Source organism: Indicator indicator, chromosome 32, assembly GCF_027791375.1.
Source record: "Indicator indicator isolate 239-I01 chromosome 32, UM_Iind_1.1, whole genome shotgun sequence".
NCBI classification, from domain to species: Eukaryota; Metazoa; Chordata; class Aves; order Piciformes; family Indicatoridae; genus Indicator; species Indicator indicator.
The window spans coordinates 4,453,524-4,470,486 of record NC_072041.1 but is presented as its reverse complement, the minus strand read 5'-3'; the positions used below and the strand labels follow the sequence as shown (position 1 = coordinate 4,470,486).

The window sequence follows — 16,963 nt, the reverse complement described above, 5'->3', positions numbered from 1 at the left end:
GACATCAATATAGTAGTAAGAAGACAAATTTCACATTTCCAAACCAGTTCTCCTGTTTTAATAGTTTTAATGAACATCAGTCCAAGAGATCAGTTGATAGGATGAGGTACATTCCTTGACCACATATGGCTGTGCTTAAGGAAAAGGACAAACATATACTTAAATTAAATAGTGTAATTTAATTTAGTAACAGTTTAATTATCATTAAGTTAAAAAAAAAAGTTATAATTATTAACATTAATGACTCGAGACCTTTCAAAAAGCATGAATCCCAAAGGAAATATCCAGCAGGTGGTCACAGACTTGTATTTTTTCCATCATCACTGTCACCTGTATCAGTCTCTTAAAGGACTATTTGTTCAAAGAACAAATTGGTCTACAGTCTGTAACAGGAGTCTTGGCTCTGCTACTTTGTGTGGTCTTCCAACAGATAGACAATTAACTCATAGGTGGACAACACAATGGCTGTGTTTGGTATCTGCCGGATGAGCTGGGCAAAGAGTCCTCTATAGAAGGCAAGATAGCCCTCTTCACGTGCCACCAGCCGTGCTGTCTGAATGAAAGCCTTGTACTTAGTGCCTTCTTCTCGCAGCCGTGTCCGTATCACCTCTGCAGGAAAGGAGAACAGAGCCCAAAGTTACCAAGGCTGAAACCTTCCCATGGAAGCAACGTAAGGGTATGCAAACCCTAGGGACAGCAAAATCTTCCTGCACTAACTGCCTGCCAGGACTTTCAGCCACAGAATCCTGTACACATTGGCCTTCAGGCAAGAAGCGAAGTTAAAGATTCCCTTTCATGTGGAATAAATGGATCATTTGCTCATTCAAGCTACTACAGAACTAAATGCTTCATTGATGATCACCTAATCGATATTGCTCTTTCTGTATGACTATGATAACATTCACATCTGCCCGAAAGAGTAACACTGCTCAACCCACAAGTGCTTCCCACCACTTAATCACAGACTCCCAAAAGGCTGTGGGTACTCAGCTAGATGAGGCTACTAATGAGAACAGAAGCTTCAGGCGTTTCATTTCTTTTTGGTGTTTAAGTAGTTGTTAATCTAGGAAGCCCCAATCACCAACCACATGGCTAACTAGGAATGGAGGGACCAGTACTGAAAATGACAAAGCATATGCATGTGCCACAGTAACAGGCATTTGGCCATTCACACAGCTACAGGGTTTACAGCCCTAAACCCCATCATGAGTCTTGGATTACAGACAGCAACTGTTGCACTGCAGTCATAAATGGAAGAGTTAACATACCATGTGGATAAGCAATACAAGAGGCACAGCCCTTGGAAACAGCAGCAGCAAACATCAGTCCAAAGAAGTTTGTAGAGTTCCTTTCAGTCCCATTAGGAGCAGAAGGGGGCAGCTGGACTTCTTTTAAATGTTTTTTTAAACTTTCATAAATAGCAAAGCAGATAATGGTCTCGGAAATCCCAGCATAGGAGGCAGTCAGGCCCCTATAGAAGCCACGGATCCCTTCTGTCTGGTAAACGTATCTAGCACACTGCAAAGCATTCATTGGTTTTGAACCCCTGACTCTAAAAAAAAAAACAAAGAGAACATAGTATATCATGAGCTCAGAAATAGAATATTAAAAAACCCTCATGGCTTTCAATAGCTCTTATGACCACAGAAATGGTTCTGTGCTAAGTTTTACTCCAAAACTCTCCTAGGAAAGCTGCACAGAACAGAACTGTCCTGCCAGGAGTGCACATGTGGCTTTGCTAATTCACTAATACATCCTCCAGAATAATTTTCCCATCTCAGGTTCTATCTGTCACAGTTCACACCAATGTTTTAAAAGACAGCAAGTACTGAAGAGGCACTGCTTTGTGTTCATTTCAAGCTAATAATTAATTTAAACCCATCTTCAGCAGGCCAGGAGACAGAGGTCTGCTACATGAGAAACAATCCTTCATTTTAAGAGGCAGCATTCAGTTCAAAGTGCCACCCTGTGAAGTGCTGGAATTAAATCCTATAAATTATGTATAAGTTATGGTGTCTTAAAGAATCCTTCTTATCTGACCTAACATATCCTTGCAGGAAGGCATTTCCATTCTAAGCTGTCACATTATTAGCTGAGTCTATGATTGCTTTGATACCCACCAAGGACTGTGAATCACTCAGCTAAAAGATCTTACTGCCAAACTCCCTCTCTTGTCTTCAGGTATGCTTAACAGTAGTACAATGCTGAAAGAGGCAGAAGAATGTTAAACCTCTGCAACAGATTGCTATTGCCTCCAGGATGTTTTATAAATCCACACCCTTCATTACCATCTCAAACCACACCCTTACTGGCTGTGCACCAGTAACCTTAGTCTGCTGTGGTAACACATCTGTAACACCGAGGAGCAGTACAAATGACATTGACAAATGGGACACACTGCAACCTCATGGCCAGCCTCCAACAGGAGCTCTTCTGACCTTTCCATAGCCTCTTACTGCTGTATCAAAACATTTCAGACCATGATGTATTTATCCTCAACATCAACCCCTGAACTAGAAGGTCCTGTAAGCAAGAATCAATGAAAAATAATGCTATGCCAAATTTCACTTAAGATTTACAGTAAAACCAGAAACTGAACCTAACTCAGTGCTCAGGGCAACTTCCACATCCTTCTCAACACTAGCTGTGCATCCAACTGAAGTAGGACACAGAGAACCTCAACCTTTAGTCTGACCAGGCAGAAGAATGGTGGCTTGAAAGGTGGAATTGAGACTTAGGAAAACAACTGGACAAGATCTATCAAAGTGCAAAGAGCCATGAGTAAAACCACGAAAGCTGAGTTTTCTGAGGCTCCCTTAGCCACTCAGTGCCATCCAATCTCCATCAATCAGTTACTTACTTTCGTTCCAGTTGCATTCTGGTTTTCACCATCCATATAGGGTTCATCAGGGAATTTGTGATAAAGGCTGAAAAAAGAGAAAAGTAATCCTCAAGTACAGCTGAATCCAGGCCAGTGTGTAGGCATGGCAAATATGGACTTTATACACCATGCAGTGAGATAGTTCTAAGAGACATGCAGGTTTGTAGCTCACAACCTCTCTCTTGCCAGAGAATCTCCTATGGTAAACTTCACGAAGCAGTAACAATGGCCTTGAAATTTCTTAAAGGATTTTTATTTTACACATCTATTTTCATATGTCCTTCATGTTCCTAAGACTGCTGTAGACAAGGCACTTGACTTACTGACTGGATTTTAAAAGACCAGATGAAAGGCAAGCCCGGGGAAGAACATGCAGCTCCTAGACTTTTCCCCAAGGCTCTAGGTGGTGCCATCGAGTCACCTCATTAACAGAATCCAATTAAGGGGTTGGTTTGGGAACGATTAGTTTTAATGATCTCTCTGGTGACTGATGCCTGAACTAGCAGAGCTCTTCTGCAGTATTTTTCCTACAAGAACAAACTGTTTTGCCCCATCCTGGTAGGATAAATACAACATCCTAAAACAATCTTGGCTGAAACAGTATCTCAAGTTTGCTGGGATATTTTTCCCTTGCATTCTGAGACAGTCACAGAATTGTAGATGGAAAACACTTCATCCCAAATTAGCAACAGTTCATCCCAAATCAGTAAACAACAATCTAGAAACAGTTCAAAGTGTTGAACAGGGAAATTCCTCTGTAGATAATTTAAGTTAGGAGCTAGCATCCTCCAGTTTACTGGTGTTTACAACCTCAGACTAAGTGGACATCTTCACAATGCTCCATTTTCAGAACGTTTCATAGCAACAACAGCTTGGAATAAATATTTTAAACAATTAAGGTGCATCTCAGAACCACACACTCTAGGTATTGCCAGCTCTCAGTGAGGGGCTGAACACTGGCGTATTGCTGCAGACCAAATTAAAGCTGAATTACAAAAACCTACCTGCAGAACCTGCAGAACAAATGTGCACAATGTTGCTGTTGGGCACAAAAATGCCATTAAATTGCTCTTTGGCTTTAGAGTAGCAGGCAAAGTAGACAGCTCTGTGGGGAGGAGTGAAATAAAAGGAAGAAAAAAAAAAAGAAGAAAAGGGTTATAATACACACAATGTCAAATTAGACACATTAGCATTCTTCCCTTTGCCTTCAGGAAAACAAAGGTTTCACTCCAAAGTGGCCTCCTGATGACTACTTCCATCTCCAGGGACAGAGAGTTGAGTTGTTTGTTTTTTTAATCCCTTTACACTACAGTGCCACAATTTGACTTGACATGCACAAGGTAGAAATATTTAACTTTCATAGCAAGTCTGAGATGGAAGCCAAGACAGTCTTGCAGACAGAGCAAGACAGACTTCCATCAGCTCTGGCATTAAGGACACTGTCACTACCTCACCTGCAGCCTATGCTTGCTGTATGTTTGTTTGTCACTGTAACTGCATGAGCAGCACCTCATGCTTTAAGCACTTAATCCTTCACTGAAATGAAGAAGTTATAAACACCTTAAATTCCTACATAATGCATTAGGAACAGAGGAAGCTCAGCTAATGTGCAACAGTCAGTGTGATAGGTAAGAGGCTGTCTGAACCAAATATATTCAGATCACAGCTCCGTGATGTGAACTGCTGGGAAAGTGGCTGCACTGGTATCTTCCACTCTTACAGAAGAACATGAAGCAACATGAAAGAGAGCATGAGGGAGTTGCAGGCAGCCTTGGATTCAGATCCCTGCTGCAGAGATCACGTGCACAAAAAGAGGATTCCCCACTTCCGGGAGGACATCCTACCTACTAGGCAAGGGGCCAGAGCTGGTCCAGTTTCAGGCAGAGAACATCTGCCAACTTCCCAGCTGCTAACAAGTTTTAACATTTACTAGGCACAAAGATCTTCAGCCCTGCCAAGAGGAGGACAGTCACAGGTACATGCAGAAACCATTTAGGTGCCTGAACTTCCAAGTACAAACAAAATTCTAAATTTGTGGCTATTTTTGTTGTTTCTGTTTAAAAACGAAGGGGGACACGCATGCCCCTTCATGGTTATGTGGCAGCAAAGCTATTCCTTCCCTCTCAGCTGCAGTTATTTTTGTGCAGAATTTATGGAATCAAGGACCAGCTAGGTACTCCTCTGCACCTAGCTCCTACTCAGTGCCTTGCAAGCACTTCAGTATTCACTGGGAAGCAGCAGATCATATTAGGAAAATGCAAATATTAATCCTACAGATTCTTCTGCACTGCTTTCTCTTGTTTTCTCAAGCGCATGGTAAGTGGCTCTTGAACTGACTTGGAATTTAAGTGCCTTATTTAATCTGCACCTTCTCAGTGTCATACAAGTGTAAAGCAGATTTTTAGAGGCATTTCTTGGTATGTAAACTCTACAGCACACATGCACAAAGCTCAGTTTACAGAGGGGCTAACTTCATGACCTACTGTTTTGAATCATGAATGCACTGCAACATTTGGGTTGGTACCTTAGATGTGCATTTTAGCAATAGTTTAACTATTTACCTTGATGGTGCAACTCCAACCAAATTTGGACCCAGCCCCCGAAAGAGTGACCTTGGTCCTTCTTTTTGCAGAATTGACCTTAAAAACAAAGAGGGAAAAAAAATACAAATACAGTATTTGGGCTAAAAGCTACACTTCTCCTTGTCAGACAGTCAAAATAACTGTACAAATCCAATGAGTACTAACTGTGAAGTTGTTAAGCTTTCAAGCCACATAACATAGTTGAAAATCAGCAGAATTACACATGACAATAAAAGTGACTACTGCTTAAACTTCAGGGCACTGCAGTGTGTCATATGCCACAAGGTTCCAATTTTCATTCTTGGAAAGCTGTCAGGTATTGAAAGTTCATGAAGAACTCAGTGACAGCTGACTGATGAACAAAGAAATTTTTCGGCATCCCTTGCATCTAAGCAATGAAGGAGTTTGCTTCCTGTGTGGAGACATGTAAAAAGAAATTGTTCCTTTTCCCAGTTACCTGGAGCTGTGGGTTTTCCCCAGAGTGAAAGCTGAATGTGGCAACTGTGCTACAAGCTCTGCCTCCCCAGGAGGTTCAGGGTCTTGAGGTCATTCAAAAGAGTTCTCATCTTCTTTCCCAAGTGAACTCCAGCTACAGGGTACTGCTGCGAGTCCCTGTCAGGACTGGACTTCATGCTCAGGCCTAAAGCAAGAGGCTCACCAAATGATGCTTTCTGCAGTTCTGCAGTCACTACAGCCCAGGTTTCCAAAGCCATTTCCAACCACCCTCCTCACATGTTAGAAGGCCTGCTGGGCTAGGACTTCTCTGAAGATAAACTGTTTGGACAGCTTCTCCAGCAGCTGCCAAACTCTGTACAACACCTTGCTGAAGTGCCTCATTAAAACAGACTTATCTTACAAATTCCTTGCACTAAAAGCAGATGTATTTACAAGAGCTAAAACAACTGCCAAACACTAGCCAAGTATTTACCAGTGAAAGCCACCTTCAGTCCAGTAATCACTAACATTTCATTGCACAATCTGCTAGAGAGCAGCCCTCTGAACTGAACTCACCATGTGAAAACCATGCAGCAAACTCCAGATCATGCTGGGCTCCCAGGGCAGCTCACACACACCTGCTGGAACTGCCAGTTTTCAGAGTTTGTTTTCTAGGTCATCAGCACGGCTGAGAATGTTCCTCACAGATTCCAAACCCAAGCTTATTAGGCAGAAGATGATCTAGGAGGTTCTGAAACACTTTTTCTGCAGCAGAGCTGAACTTTCTGTGTAAACTCCACGGATGGGTTGTCTCCAAGGAGACAGATTCACCAGCTACTTGTTCTTTGTCACTTAACAGTCACGACTGCAGATTCCAGCTGGGGTGACTCATCACAATCTTAAATGGATTAGACAAAAAACAGCCTGTCCTTCTGGAATGCTTCCTATCCAGCAGCAGGCTTAACCTGCCCTCCTGAGTACCTGCTTTATTTCTATTTACAGCAGTTAAGGGGCTTTCATATTCAACACCTTTAACTCTAGCAGAGCAGTTTCATAAGCATAGCTCTAACGGCTGCTGCTCCTTCGGCCATCCCAAAGCAGAAGAGCCAAGTCACATCCAGTTTGGCAAGGCATGCATGACCAGGACTGAGAAAGGGATGGAAGAGTAAAAGCAAGACACCTAACTTCAATTCTTTCTTCATCCATTTGTATTTTATCAGAAAGGTCACAATCAATAGCCCTATCTGTTCTCTCCAGATGCTGCGTGCAAGAGAATGACAGCATAGATATTTTGCTTTCACTTCTCAAGCCTCTAAAATAAGCAAGTCAAAAACTTGGTGATACATTCAGCTGAGCAATTCCCTAAGTGAAAAGAAATTAAGCTCATAGTCACCCATTTAACAAGCTTAAGAAAGATATTAAATGGTTGAGCCAATTTTCAACTACTTCCTCTCTCCCTAGAAAACAAAAGGTAACCCCAGAAAAAGATGGGCCACGAGATGCCTTGTGCATTGAAGTTTTCACTTCCTTTAGCTTCAGCTGACGAAAACCCAGTGAAAAGATAGCAAGGGAAAGAAGATTAAAATCACAAGCAACTGGCACTGCCTCCCATTCTCAGTCACGAATTGCTCCAGACTCACCTCTGAGTAGACAAAAATGTCTGGCAGGGGAGAGCAGCACTGTTTATAATAGAGAAACTCAGGTCCCAGAATGACTCTAACTAGATAGCTCTGCAGAGAATTTGAATTAGCACTGTACTGTTATATAACTGTGCAGCTTCTCCCCAGGCAAGCTTCCAAGCATGTTGGCTTACATAAAGCCATTCAACTTGCTTTGCTTGTTGTTATTTTCTTTGGCATTCCTGCTACCTGATCTAAACAGGACTTTTCTGCATCCCCCTGGGCTGCCCAACGATCCAAATCAACTCAATACATTTGCATGAGGTCTGAACCATACGATATGAAATACAGAAGTAGAGATCTGGACTTCAGAGTTGCTGGTAAGATTATTTAGCAGTTGTAATCCAGATGATTTCACATTTCCTCTTATTTATGAAAACCCACATGAAAATGGAACAGCTGGAGCATCAACTGCTGCAGCCTGAACCACACAGAAGGCTTTTAACAGAGCTAAGAAGTAGTATAGGTGTAGATAGGCTTGATGCATAATAATAATTGGCAAAGGCAATATCTAATAGCAAAGAGAGGAGAGTTCATTAAGTCAGTTACAGCTGAGGAAAAGACAAAACCTCCCAAGCCTCCATGAGATATTTCAGTGATACTGCTTTTGCAAAAAGCATGAGTGCAGACTCCTTAAAATATATGGAAGTAGATCATTCTAGAAGTCATCTGGTCCAGACTCATGCTCAAAGCAGGGCCAGCTTCAAAGACAGATCAGGGGCAAGTGCAGAGAATCAGAAACCTTGTTAAAATGCTGGTCTGTTGAGGTGAAGCCTACAGGCTGTCACATGTGATGCTCCAAAGAGCACTTGAAGAGAGGAACTAAACTGCCCACCCTCAAACAGGGAAAGAGCACAGACAGCAACAGGTAACTGCTAGCTTCTCAAACAAACTGGGAATGGCTCCAGGAAAAAGAAAGAGTGGACATGTCATTTTCAGTCCTTCCATCAGTTGGCAAGACTTGGCCCCAGCTCATAAGGATTCCCTGTTCCAGTGCTCAAAGGAGACAGTAAACATGATTATTCCCAAGAGAAGACAAAGATGACACTTCTCAGTGTCAATGAAGTCCCTGTGATAGCTCCCACAAGCTAAGGCCTATCAGGAGCTTATTCTGTAAATGCAGTCCTGTGCATTGATACCTAGGAAGTCATAACTACCAAAAAGCCTAAATGTGTGAAGGCAATTAAAAAATAACACCTCCAGACACTCACTCAAATCAATTCCCTTTGGAAAGTTTCTAAGTGGTGGAAATGAATTTCTGTGGAAGTGCAGAGGAAGACTCAAGAGTCCTGAATATCTATGTGCTTTTAGAAGACTTTATTGTTCTACTGGTGAAGGCAGAAGTCAAACTAACATGGATCCTTCCAGTGCAAGTCTAGAGGAAAATTTGCATAGGAGAACTGAAAGTCAAATCACTGATGTCAGGCAACACCGAATGACAAGAGAAGTACTCACTTGAGAACACTGAAGAGCCCAGGTGATACAGATGTTGGCCTGACCATTCCTTCACCACTGATGGTCCCCAGCTGGACCTGTGGGTAGTAGACAGTCCGGAAGGCTAGCTTGGAAGACTGGAGCCTAGTCTTTATTACCTCCAAGGGACACGTGAAGATGGCACCGACCGTTCCTCCGCATCTGTGAAATACAGTTTGAACAGAAGACAGGCTCAGGAAAACAGAGCTGCACAGATGTGTCACATCACAGCATGGTGCAAAATACAATCAGAAGAACTGTCTCCAGTTGCTCCACATTGTGCACAAATTCTTAGGAAGCAGGGCAGTTTGGACATTAGGCAAGGCAGACTGTTCCCAAGCCCTGGAAGAGAGAAGGTTGAGAAACTGTTACAATAACCACCTGCAGTGATGAGCTTGGTAAACACCAAGATGATACCTAGCACTAACAAAAAACTCCCTGACTGATCCCTGCCGGTCCCACGTTCTGCCAAGACTTGGAATTCTGCCTATGAAAACTTCAGAGGCATCCATGTTTCAGAGGTTGATGTCCTCAAACAGACATACCCTTGGATGGATTTTTCTTATGGGAAGCAGGAAGCTGGCAGATGAGACCAAGTCCCTGGGGATTAGGATACCACAGACTGAAAACAATAGAACTCTTCCCCATTTCAGTACTTACGATTAAAGCAGCTGCCTACACAAGTAGCAAATATCAAAACTACACTAAGTGAAGTCCTCTGAAAAACAATGGATATTACCTTTTGGCAAGGAATGGAGAGAAGAAAGCCGCAAGGATGAGAGGGAGGGTGGGAAAACTAATAGGACAGACAGGCAGAACAGAATTCCCATACTCTGGCAACAAGGACAGGGACCCCTTGTGTGTATATACACACATCGAGAAAGAAGAAATAAATGATCCTATAATAGGCATAGACCAATCTCAATACAGACTGTGCCTCAGAAAAGGCACACTGGGACAAGAATAAAAGGTGTATGAGTCCTACGGTCCATTTTAATCAGTGATCAGGAAAGTGACTGGTCAAACTCTCTCTCTGCTGAAAATCTCCCTTTGGTAACTGAATGTCCCTTCTGCCAACCTGCACAATTAGGCATACTGCTAAAGCTGGCTGAAAGATGTATCTGTATTTTATTCATCAGACACATTGGGAGTTAGGCTTAGATGTCACTAAAGGTTTCAAGGTTGTTTCCAAGGGTGTTTACTCCAACTGAATCTACTGATTAGGAACTATATTCTTTGTTTACACAAGTGTCAAAGCTCAAAGCATGTGATTCCTTCAAAAGTATGTGTGTGATTTTCCTTAGAAAATACCATGAGTAAACAACCCTCTCTTATGTTAACATGAAATTGGAACTTAAGTTGTTTTCCCTGAATGGAAAATGAAGTTGAAACAAAAAAACCCTATCCTTTGTCTTGCACATTAAAAAAACCCAAAACTATTGCTTGCTGGAGTCATAAGATGTTTGCATGTACTAATTTGGGAACAGAAGTGCATAAAAGGACATTAATAAAGGTACTAGTGCGTATTTCCTAAAGCCTCATCTGTACATGGACTATTTTAATAGGAGAATCTTTGTTTAAACACAAGGAAGAGGGTAACTAAAGAAGAGCAGAAATGTCCAAGCTGTAGATACACACTAGTTTATAAATGCTTTATACAGTACAGCTCATTTTGCTTGCTGAAAGACTCTATCTTCTATCAAACAGCAACCTTTCCTCACCAAAGCCCTGAAGCCCCTGTGCTTGCATCAGCAGCCTGGCCACCCCGGCTGTACAACCACAAAAATTAAGGTTCTTGGTAAGGTTCAGGTATGCCAGACCACATGGCTGGGGAATGTAACTTCCTCACTGCAGTTTCCATTTCTGCAAGATTCTGTCCAAGTACATGATCCCAAGCACCATGCCTTTCAGATCTAGATGCATCCAAGAGAAGCAGCTGTGTTTTCACCAAGACTGGCAATATGATTTTAACAGCATGCTTCAATGTTTTCTCCTCTAGGTTCTTGCTGCTTCCTCTTGCCTGCTGAAAGGGGCAAAAACTGAACTAGAGACAAACCACACATCCAAAGTGACAGTACAAGAAAGAGCTTTGCCTTCATCTCTTTTAAACTTCTGCTTTGACTGTTCAGTAAAGCCACAAAGTTGTTCATGGAACTAGACAGACAGCAGCTGAAACGGTGTCACTTGGCTCAAAAATGAGTGTTCACAGAGACCTTATCAGGCTTCAGATTATTTTGTGTACTGGACACAAGCCTTCTCTTGTGTCAATACTAATCTGGAGGACATTGCTTTAGTTTATCCTTCTCTGTTTTGTCAGCTGCATCTCACATAGCTTGCATTTCTCTGAAATGAGATCTTGAGGGAAAAAAATAAAGAATACAGAAATGGGTTCTCCAGCAAAACCTTTCCTTTTCCCACACCTCACACTTGTAACTCTGAGCAGGAACTCTCAAGGATCTCACAGATTCCCACTGCCACCTCTCCTACTGTGTGTATCCAATACAGACACAAGTATGCATAATTAACACTTGGCTAATCAACATCCTCAAGAGAAATTGTAAGTCTGTGGGAACTCGATGAAGAGAATTTGATTGCCTTAATTCCCAATTCATTTATCTACCAATGTTCCACTGCTGTGTACTCTGCCTTCAGTCATTTATTTCACATTTATGAACATTAAAACAATACTTCCACAGCAACAAATCAAACTCAGAACAATGAAACTCCATTTGCTGTTTCTGACCTAGCAGCTGCTCAGTTCAGAGTCACATCTTGACAATCAATTTTTCAGCCCCTCTGGCTGATTCCCTCCTGCATCAGCTGTCTTCTTGCCTTCCTAGCCCACTCCTTGCTTTTCAACCTTTTAAATATGATCATCCAGTTAATTGATGCAGCCTTCAATATTGAAGCACTTCTGCTAATGCACACATAATCCTGCTATTCAACACAGAGTTAATACCTGCATCAGCAGTTTTAACAGCTCAGAGTTTTTGTTGCCAGTGTAGCATTTCACAAACCCGGCATTATCTAACAGCAATTGTCAGAATGTCAACAGGGTGCAGACATTATGTCCCAAATATAAACACACAGCAGATAGTTCAAGCAAGGACTTGGATGTATTGGGCAGCTTTTTTCAGAGGAGCTGATTTTCCTCCACATGGGAATTCTATGCATCCTGGTGTTCTGTTCACTGGAAAGAGGGCTGAAAAATAACATGCTGTGCAAGGAAAGAAACACTTTGTATTCCTCAAGTGTTCCAAATGCCTGCTTCTGGGAAGAAAGGAGAAACAACCAGCTTTGCTCAGCTACATCAACAGCCAGCAGCCCCAAAAGATTCAGACCATGGATACGCAGGCAGATGAATTTCCTTTGGGAAAATCTTATGCTGCAATGAAGGCAAAACCTCCTAGCCTTCACACTGGTTTAAGTCAGGCCTCTTTTTTTTTTTTTTTGATAGATCAATGCAGAATTAGAGTTTCAGAGATGCTAAGCAGTGTTTACTGCAAAAATCCCAAAGCAACGTCTAAACCTGTTCTTAGCCAAAAGATAGAAACCTCCTTAGAAACAAAACACTCTGGCAGAGTATCTTCACCAGGTCACAGGGTAAGCAGATAAGATGTTCCCAGCTCTGCAGGTAACATGGATGCAAAAATCTCTTCATTGTGAGACATCCAACAATCCATCAGCTCTGAGCTGTAACTTACTGCCAGAAAAAGTGTTTGTACTTCAGGCTTACATGATGGGCCAGGCAGGCATTGCTGTTACAGCAGCAAAATACAGATCTCTGTGACATCTTGGTGTGCAAATATGAAACAGGCTGTGTGTTTGTGGAGCTTCATAACACACCATACAGTAACAGCTGCAGAAAAAGTGCTTACTTCCATAAAAAGAAAACAGTTTTTTAAAGCATGCCAAGGATGCAAATCTCAACATCCAGTTCCAGTTTTTCTCTTGCTGCCAGTTTCTATCTTTACCTAGTCCACCCCCATCACACCAAGGACTTGCATTTGAAATAAACTCTCAGCACCCACTAGCACAATTGATAGAGATGCCAAGAATCTTAATTAAGAGTAGGGCTTACTTCATCTGTCCTAGATTTAATCACTGAGCAATATTCTTAATACTGAGCTCTTTGCCAGTCTGATGAAGGGCACTGCAATCTCTAAATAAATTTCTTAGGAAATCTCTGTAGTAAACAGTATTACTCCACCTGGAAAGACAGCATGGAGTAACCTCTGCTGCAGCCTAGTGCACAGTTTTTCCCAAACAAAACAAACAACTGCCCTGATCAGCAGGGAAGCAGGAACCAGGACTTGTAAACATGCTCAGAGCTGTTGTACAACTCAGGCCTTGTTTCTCTTTGCTTCTTCTGAAAATCTGCCCTGCCCTCAGAGTCATCTTCCCATCAAAATACCAAGCCCCTTTGGTTTGTTGTTACTACTGAAACCTTAAAAGGAACTAACAGAAACAAAAGGAATCCAAAGAGTCTGTAATAAAGCAGCTAATAGGAAGCCATCTCTTTCAACAACTGCAAAACACTTTCTAATACTTGAGTGCAGGTGATCACTGAGTCTCTGAAGCATTAATCAATTCTAGCCATTATCTGAGACTGGCTTGCCATCTCTGTGCACAGATAAGGACACTGTATTTTACCTTCTTAAGCTGACATCACAGCTCATCATCACCTTCACAGGAAGCCTTCATACACCAATAATGTCCCTATCAAAATGATTTCAAGTGATTGGGCTGCTGCTTGCTTTGCCTGCAAAAACCACTTTAACTGAACATAGGTTAGCATCTCCTACAACTTAGAGCATCCTGAACTTCCAACTTGACTTGGTTCTGCTGGAGGGGTAGTTTGATCCAAGGTCCTGGTTCTGCAAACAGCTGTGTCCCACTCCAACTCATTCATTACAATAGAGTTCTCTGAAAGTGCAAAGGTAAAGGTATTTGAAGGACTGAGGAAGGATCTCAGCAGAGACTATTACTCAAGAGCTAACACATGAACAACTATTTCTAATATTTAATTATTTCCTTCAATAATGTAATAGACTTAGTAAAATACTATGCCAGCTGAGCTCCATCAGATTTCATGGAGCAGGCATCCTTTACCACTACTACTGCCAAAAATCAAAATGCATAAGGCAGGCACAGCACAGAGCCTCTTATCTGCTATGATTTAGGTTTCCAGGTTGCCTAACCGCTGGCTGGTCCAGCATCCCTCTGAACACATCATGTGTTTCCCACTACATTTCTTACATGTTGAGAAAAGTGCTTTGATAACTCAGGCAAGCTCAAAGCTAATGTTCAAAACCCAGCAAGCTGTAAGAAGTCTGCATTTCTCCTTTGAAAAGAAGAGACAATAGCATTAGTAGGTATGTTCACACACACCACATAGAAGTTTAGTGCTTGAAGAGGACACCACTCTGAAATAAAGTGCTTGGTGGGTAGGTGTGTGGTGGACCAAATACTTTAGCATCAGCAGGTGCACAAGAAGACTAAATTTGCTGTCTTGTTTTCCTTTCTGTAACATCACAGCAAGACAAATGGTGGTACACTTTTCTGTGATTCCATAAATAAGACATGCAGAAGAAGAACCAGGTCCAGCAATGAACATTTAAAAGCATGCCCTAAATGACCATCTCTTTCCTCTGTGCTGTATTTTCATCCCTGTTTTAGAAATAGATCAATCTTCTTATACCAGAGTAGTCAGGACTCCATTCTTTCCAGATAGGACATGGTGACATCTAGGTCAGCAGCAGAAAATGTTTATTAGGATCCTCGGGGAGGGCAGAAGGTACATTAAGAAAGGAAGGAAGACACTGATCATCCAGTACAAGGTTAAAACATGGATGACTTGAAAATTCCTGTTTATTTATAGTCTGATGAGTTACATGAGGACACCTGGAGTTCTGGGGAGACACTGTGACTATCCACACAAGTTGCACGTGTACATTCAGGTCCAGTTTCAGTCACACGCTCCAGGTACTGCTCTGATGTAAGTAAGTGGAGGAGGCAGGGGAAAGAGAGGACTTAAACCAACACATGCTATCTGAGCCAGCAGAAGAGGGGTAGTATCTCTGAAAAACTTTGGGGTTTGGGGTTTAATATTATATTAAATGAATCTACTGCTCCAGGAACATGTCAGAGGAGACTGAAGTCTCCTGTTTAGCAATAGAAGAAAAAATAGTCTGCTGTTAAACAGATTTGAACTAACAACAGATGGCTTCCTAACTACTGCCAGCTGACGAGCACTACAGAATATTCTACTACTTAGATAGTTTTAGGCAATAAAAAAGATGAAATAAAAAAACATTCCTGATACGAGCAGAACTGCATACAGCAGCACTGATTACCTGTATAATAGAGGATTTATTTTATTTTCATTTTACACCATAAAATGATCTTACTGGACTACTACCTAAAATTGCTGTAACAAGTTAATTAAGAAGGCTTTTGGGGAGGGTTTGTAGGCTGGAGTGGGTGACATCGTTACTGAAAGCTTTTAACACAAGAAAAAATAAAGAGTGCTACAACCCTTTGCAAGAACTTAAACGAAAAGGTCTGGCATAGCAGGTCACTTAGAAGTACCAGGACCTTCTCTCCTCCCATTCCTTTCTCCATTTTGCAGTACTTGCTTTTCAGTGTAATTACACGGATCAGGCAGTTACACAACCTCTGCTATTTACAGCTATTGTCACCTACGCAGAGCTTATTCAAGTATTGTACAAATATGTCCTTTTACAAAATCAATCGAAATCCCATCCCATAAGCCTGCCGTCTGGACGATGCTTTTTGGATGACATCCCTCAGTTACAGCTTGCTCAGCAGAAGCCACACTGGAGGGCTGGAGTTCAAGTGTTTCATTTAACAGGGATGGATGCCACAGCTCTGTAAGATGTGGAAATTATATATATAGCTAAATGTCACAGCAGCCCAGCTAGCTGACCTGAAGTCACACCATGATCCTTTCAGACCCTTCCTGCTCAGCCTGCTGGGGATGTATTTGCTAATTCCGGCAGCACCACTCGCCCTATCTCCAGCGCACAGGCAGCCAGGGACAGCAGCCTGTCACCGGAGCGGGTGGCCAGAGGGCACGCAGGTTTGCGACGGAGGCGGTGGAAAAGACGGGGCCTGCGCTCGGGGCCCATCGCCCGTTTCCCCGCTGCCAACCGGTCGCAGTGGGGGGGAGGCGGCCGCCGTCAGCCCACCCCTCGCCCGAGGCGACAGCCGGGCACCCCGGCGGGCACCGCCGCGTCCCTCTCCGCTGGGCCACTCCCGGCGGCCGTCGCCGCGCACCCGGCCCTGCCCTTGGCCGCACTCACCCCCCGGCGAAGAGGTGCAGCAGCGTGTTCTCCTGCGGGCCGCCCGCCATGGCGCTGCCGCTGCTGCTGCCGCCGGCTCGGGCTGGGGCTGGAGCTCGGCTGCGCTTGGCCAGCGGCAGCAGCGGGCGGAGGCTGGGCCGCGGCGCGCACGTGACGCCAGCGTGCGGCGCGTGACGCCACAGCCGCAACGGCGCCCCCGCGTGGCCGGAGCGGCCGCAACCCAGGGAAGGACGCGGGGCTGTGAAAGAAACTGGGGGTGCTGGAAGGGGCCGAAGGCGGGGAGTAGGGAGGGGGTGTTTGTGTGCGGGTCCGTGTCTGCAGCCTGCGCCAGAACTGCAGCCTGGCCTGTGCCAGCTGTAGCGTGGCCAGCAGAAGCGGGGAGGTGATCGTGCCCCTGTACCGGTGCAGCTGCACCTTGATACTGGATTCAGTTTGGACTCCTCACTATAAGAATCATGGAATTGTTAGGGTTGGAAGGGACCTCAAGGATCATTAGTTCCAACCCCCCTGCCATGGGCAGGGACACCTCACACCACAGCAGGTTGCTCACAGCCACATCCAGCCTGGCTGCAAAAACCTCCAGGGATG

The 16,963-nt window shown here is 43.4% G+C and overlaps 1 protein-coding gene across 1 annotated transcript; it reads right to left on the bottom strand.

Moving 5' to 3' along the window:
• Window positions 1–233: 233 nt before the first annotated feature.
• On the bottom strand, window positions 234–16,425 carry SLC25A33 (solute carrier family 25 member 33). The gene is made up of 7 exons (XM_054394942.1): window positions 16,376–16,425; window positions 9,033–9,212; window positions 5,443–5,520; window positions 3,886–3,986; window positions 2,861–2,927; window positions 1,269–1,552; window positions 234–609 (listed from the first exon to the last, which is right to left on the bottom strand). Exons 1-7 carry the CDS (start codon window positions 16,423–16,425, stop codon window positions 407–409), a joined length of 963 nt encoding a protein of 320 aa, XP_054250917.1. The 3' UTR covers window positions 234–406.
• Between the last annotated feature and the right edge of the window lie 538 nt (window positions 16,426–16,963).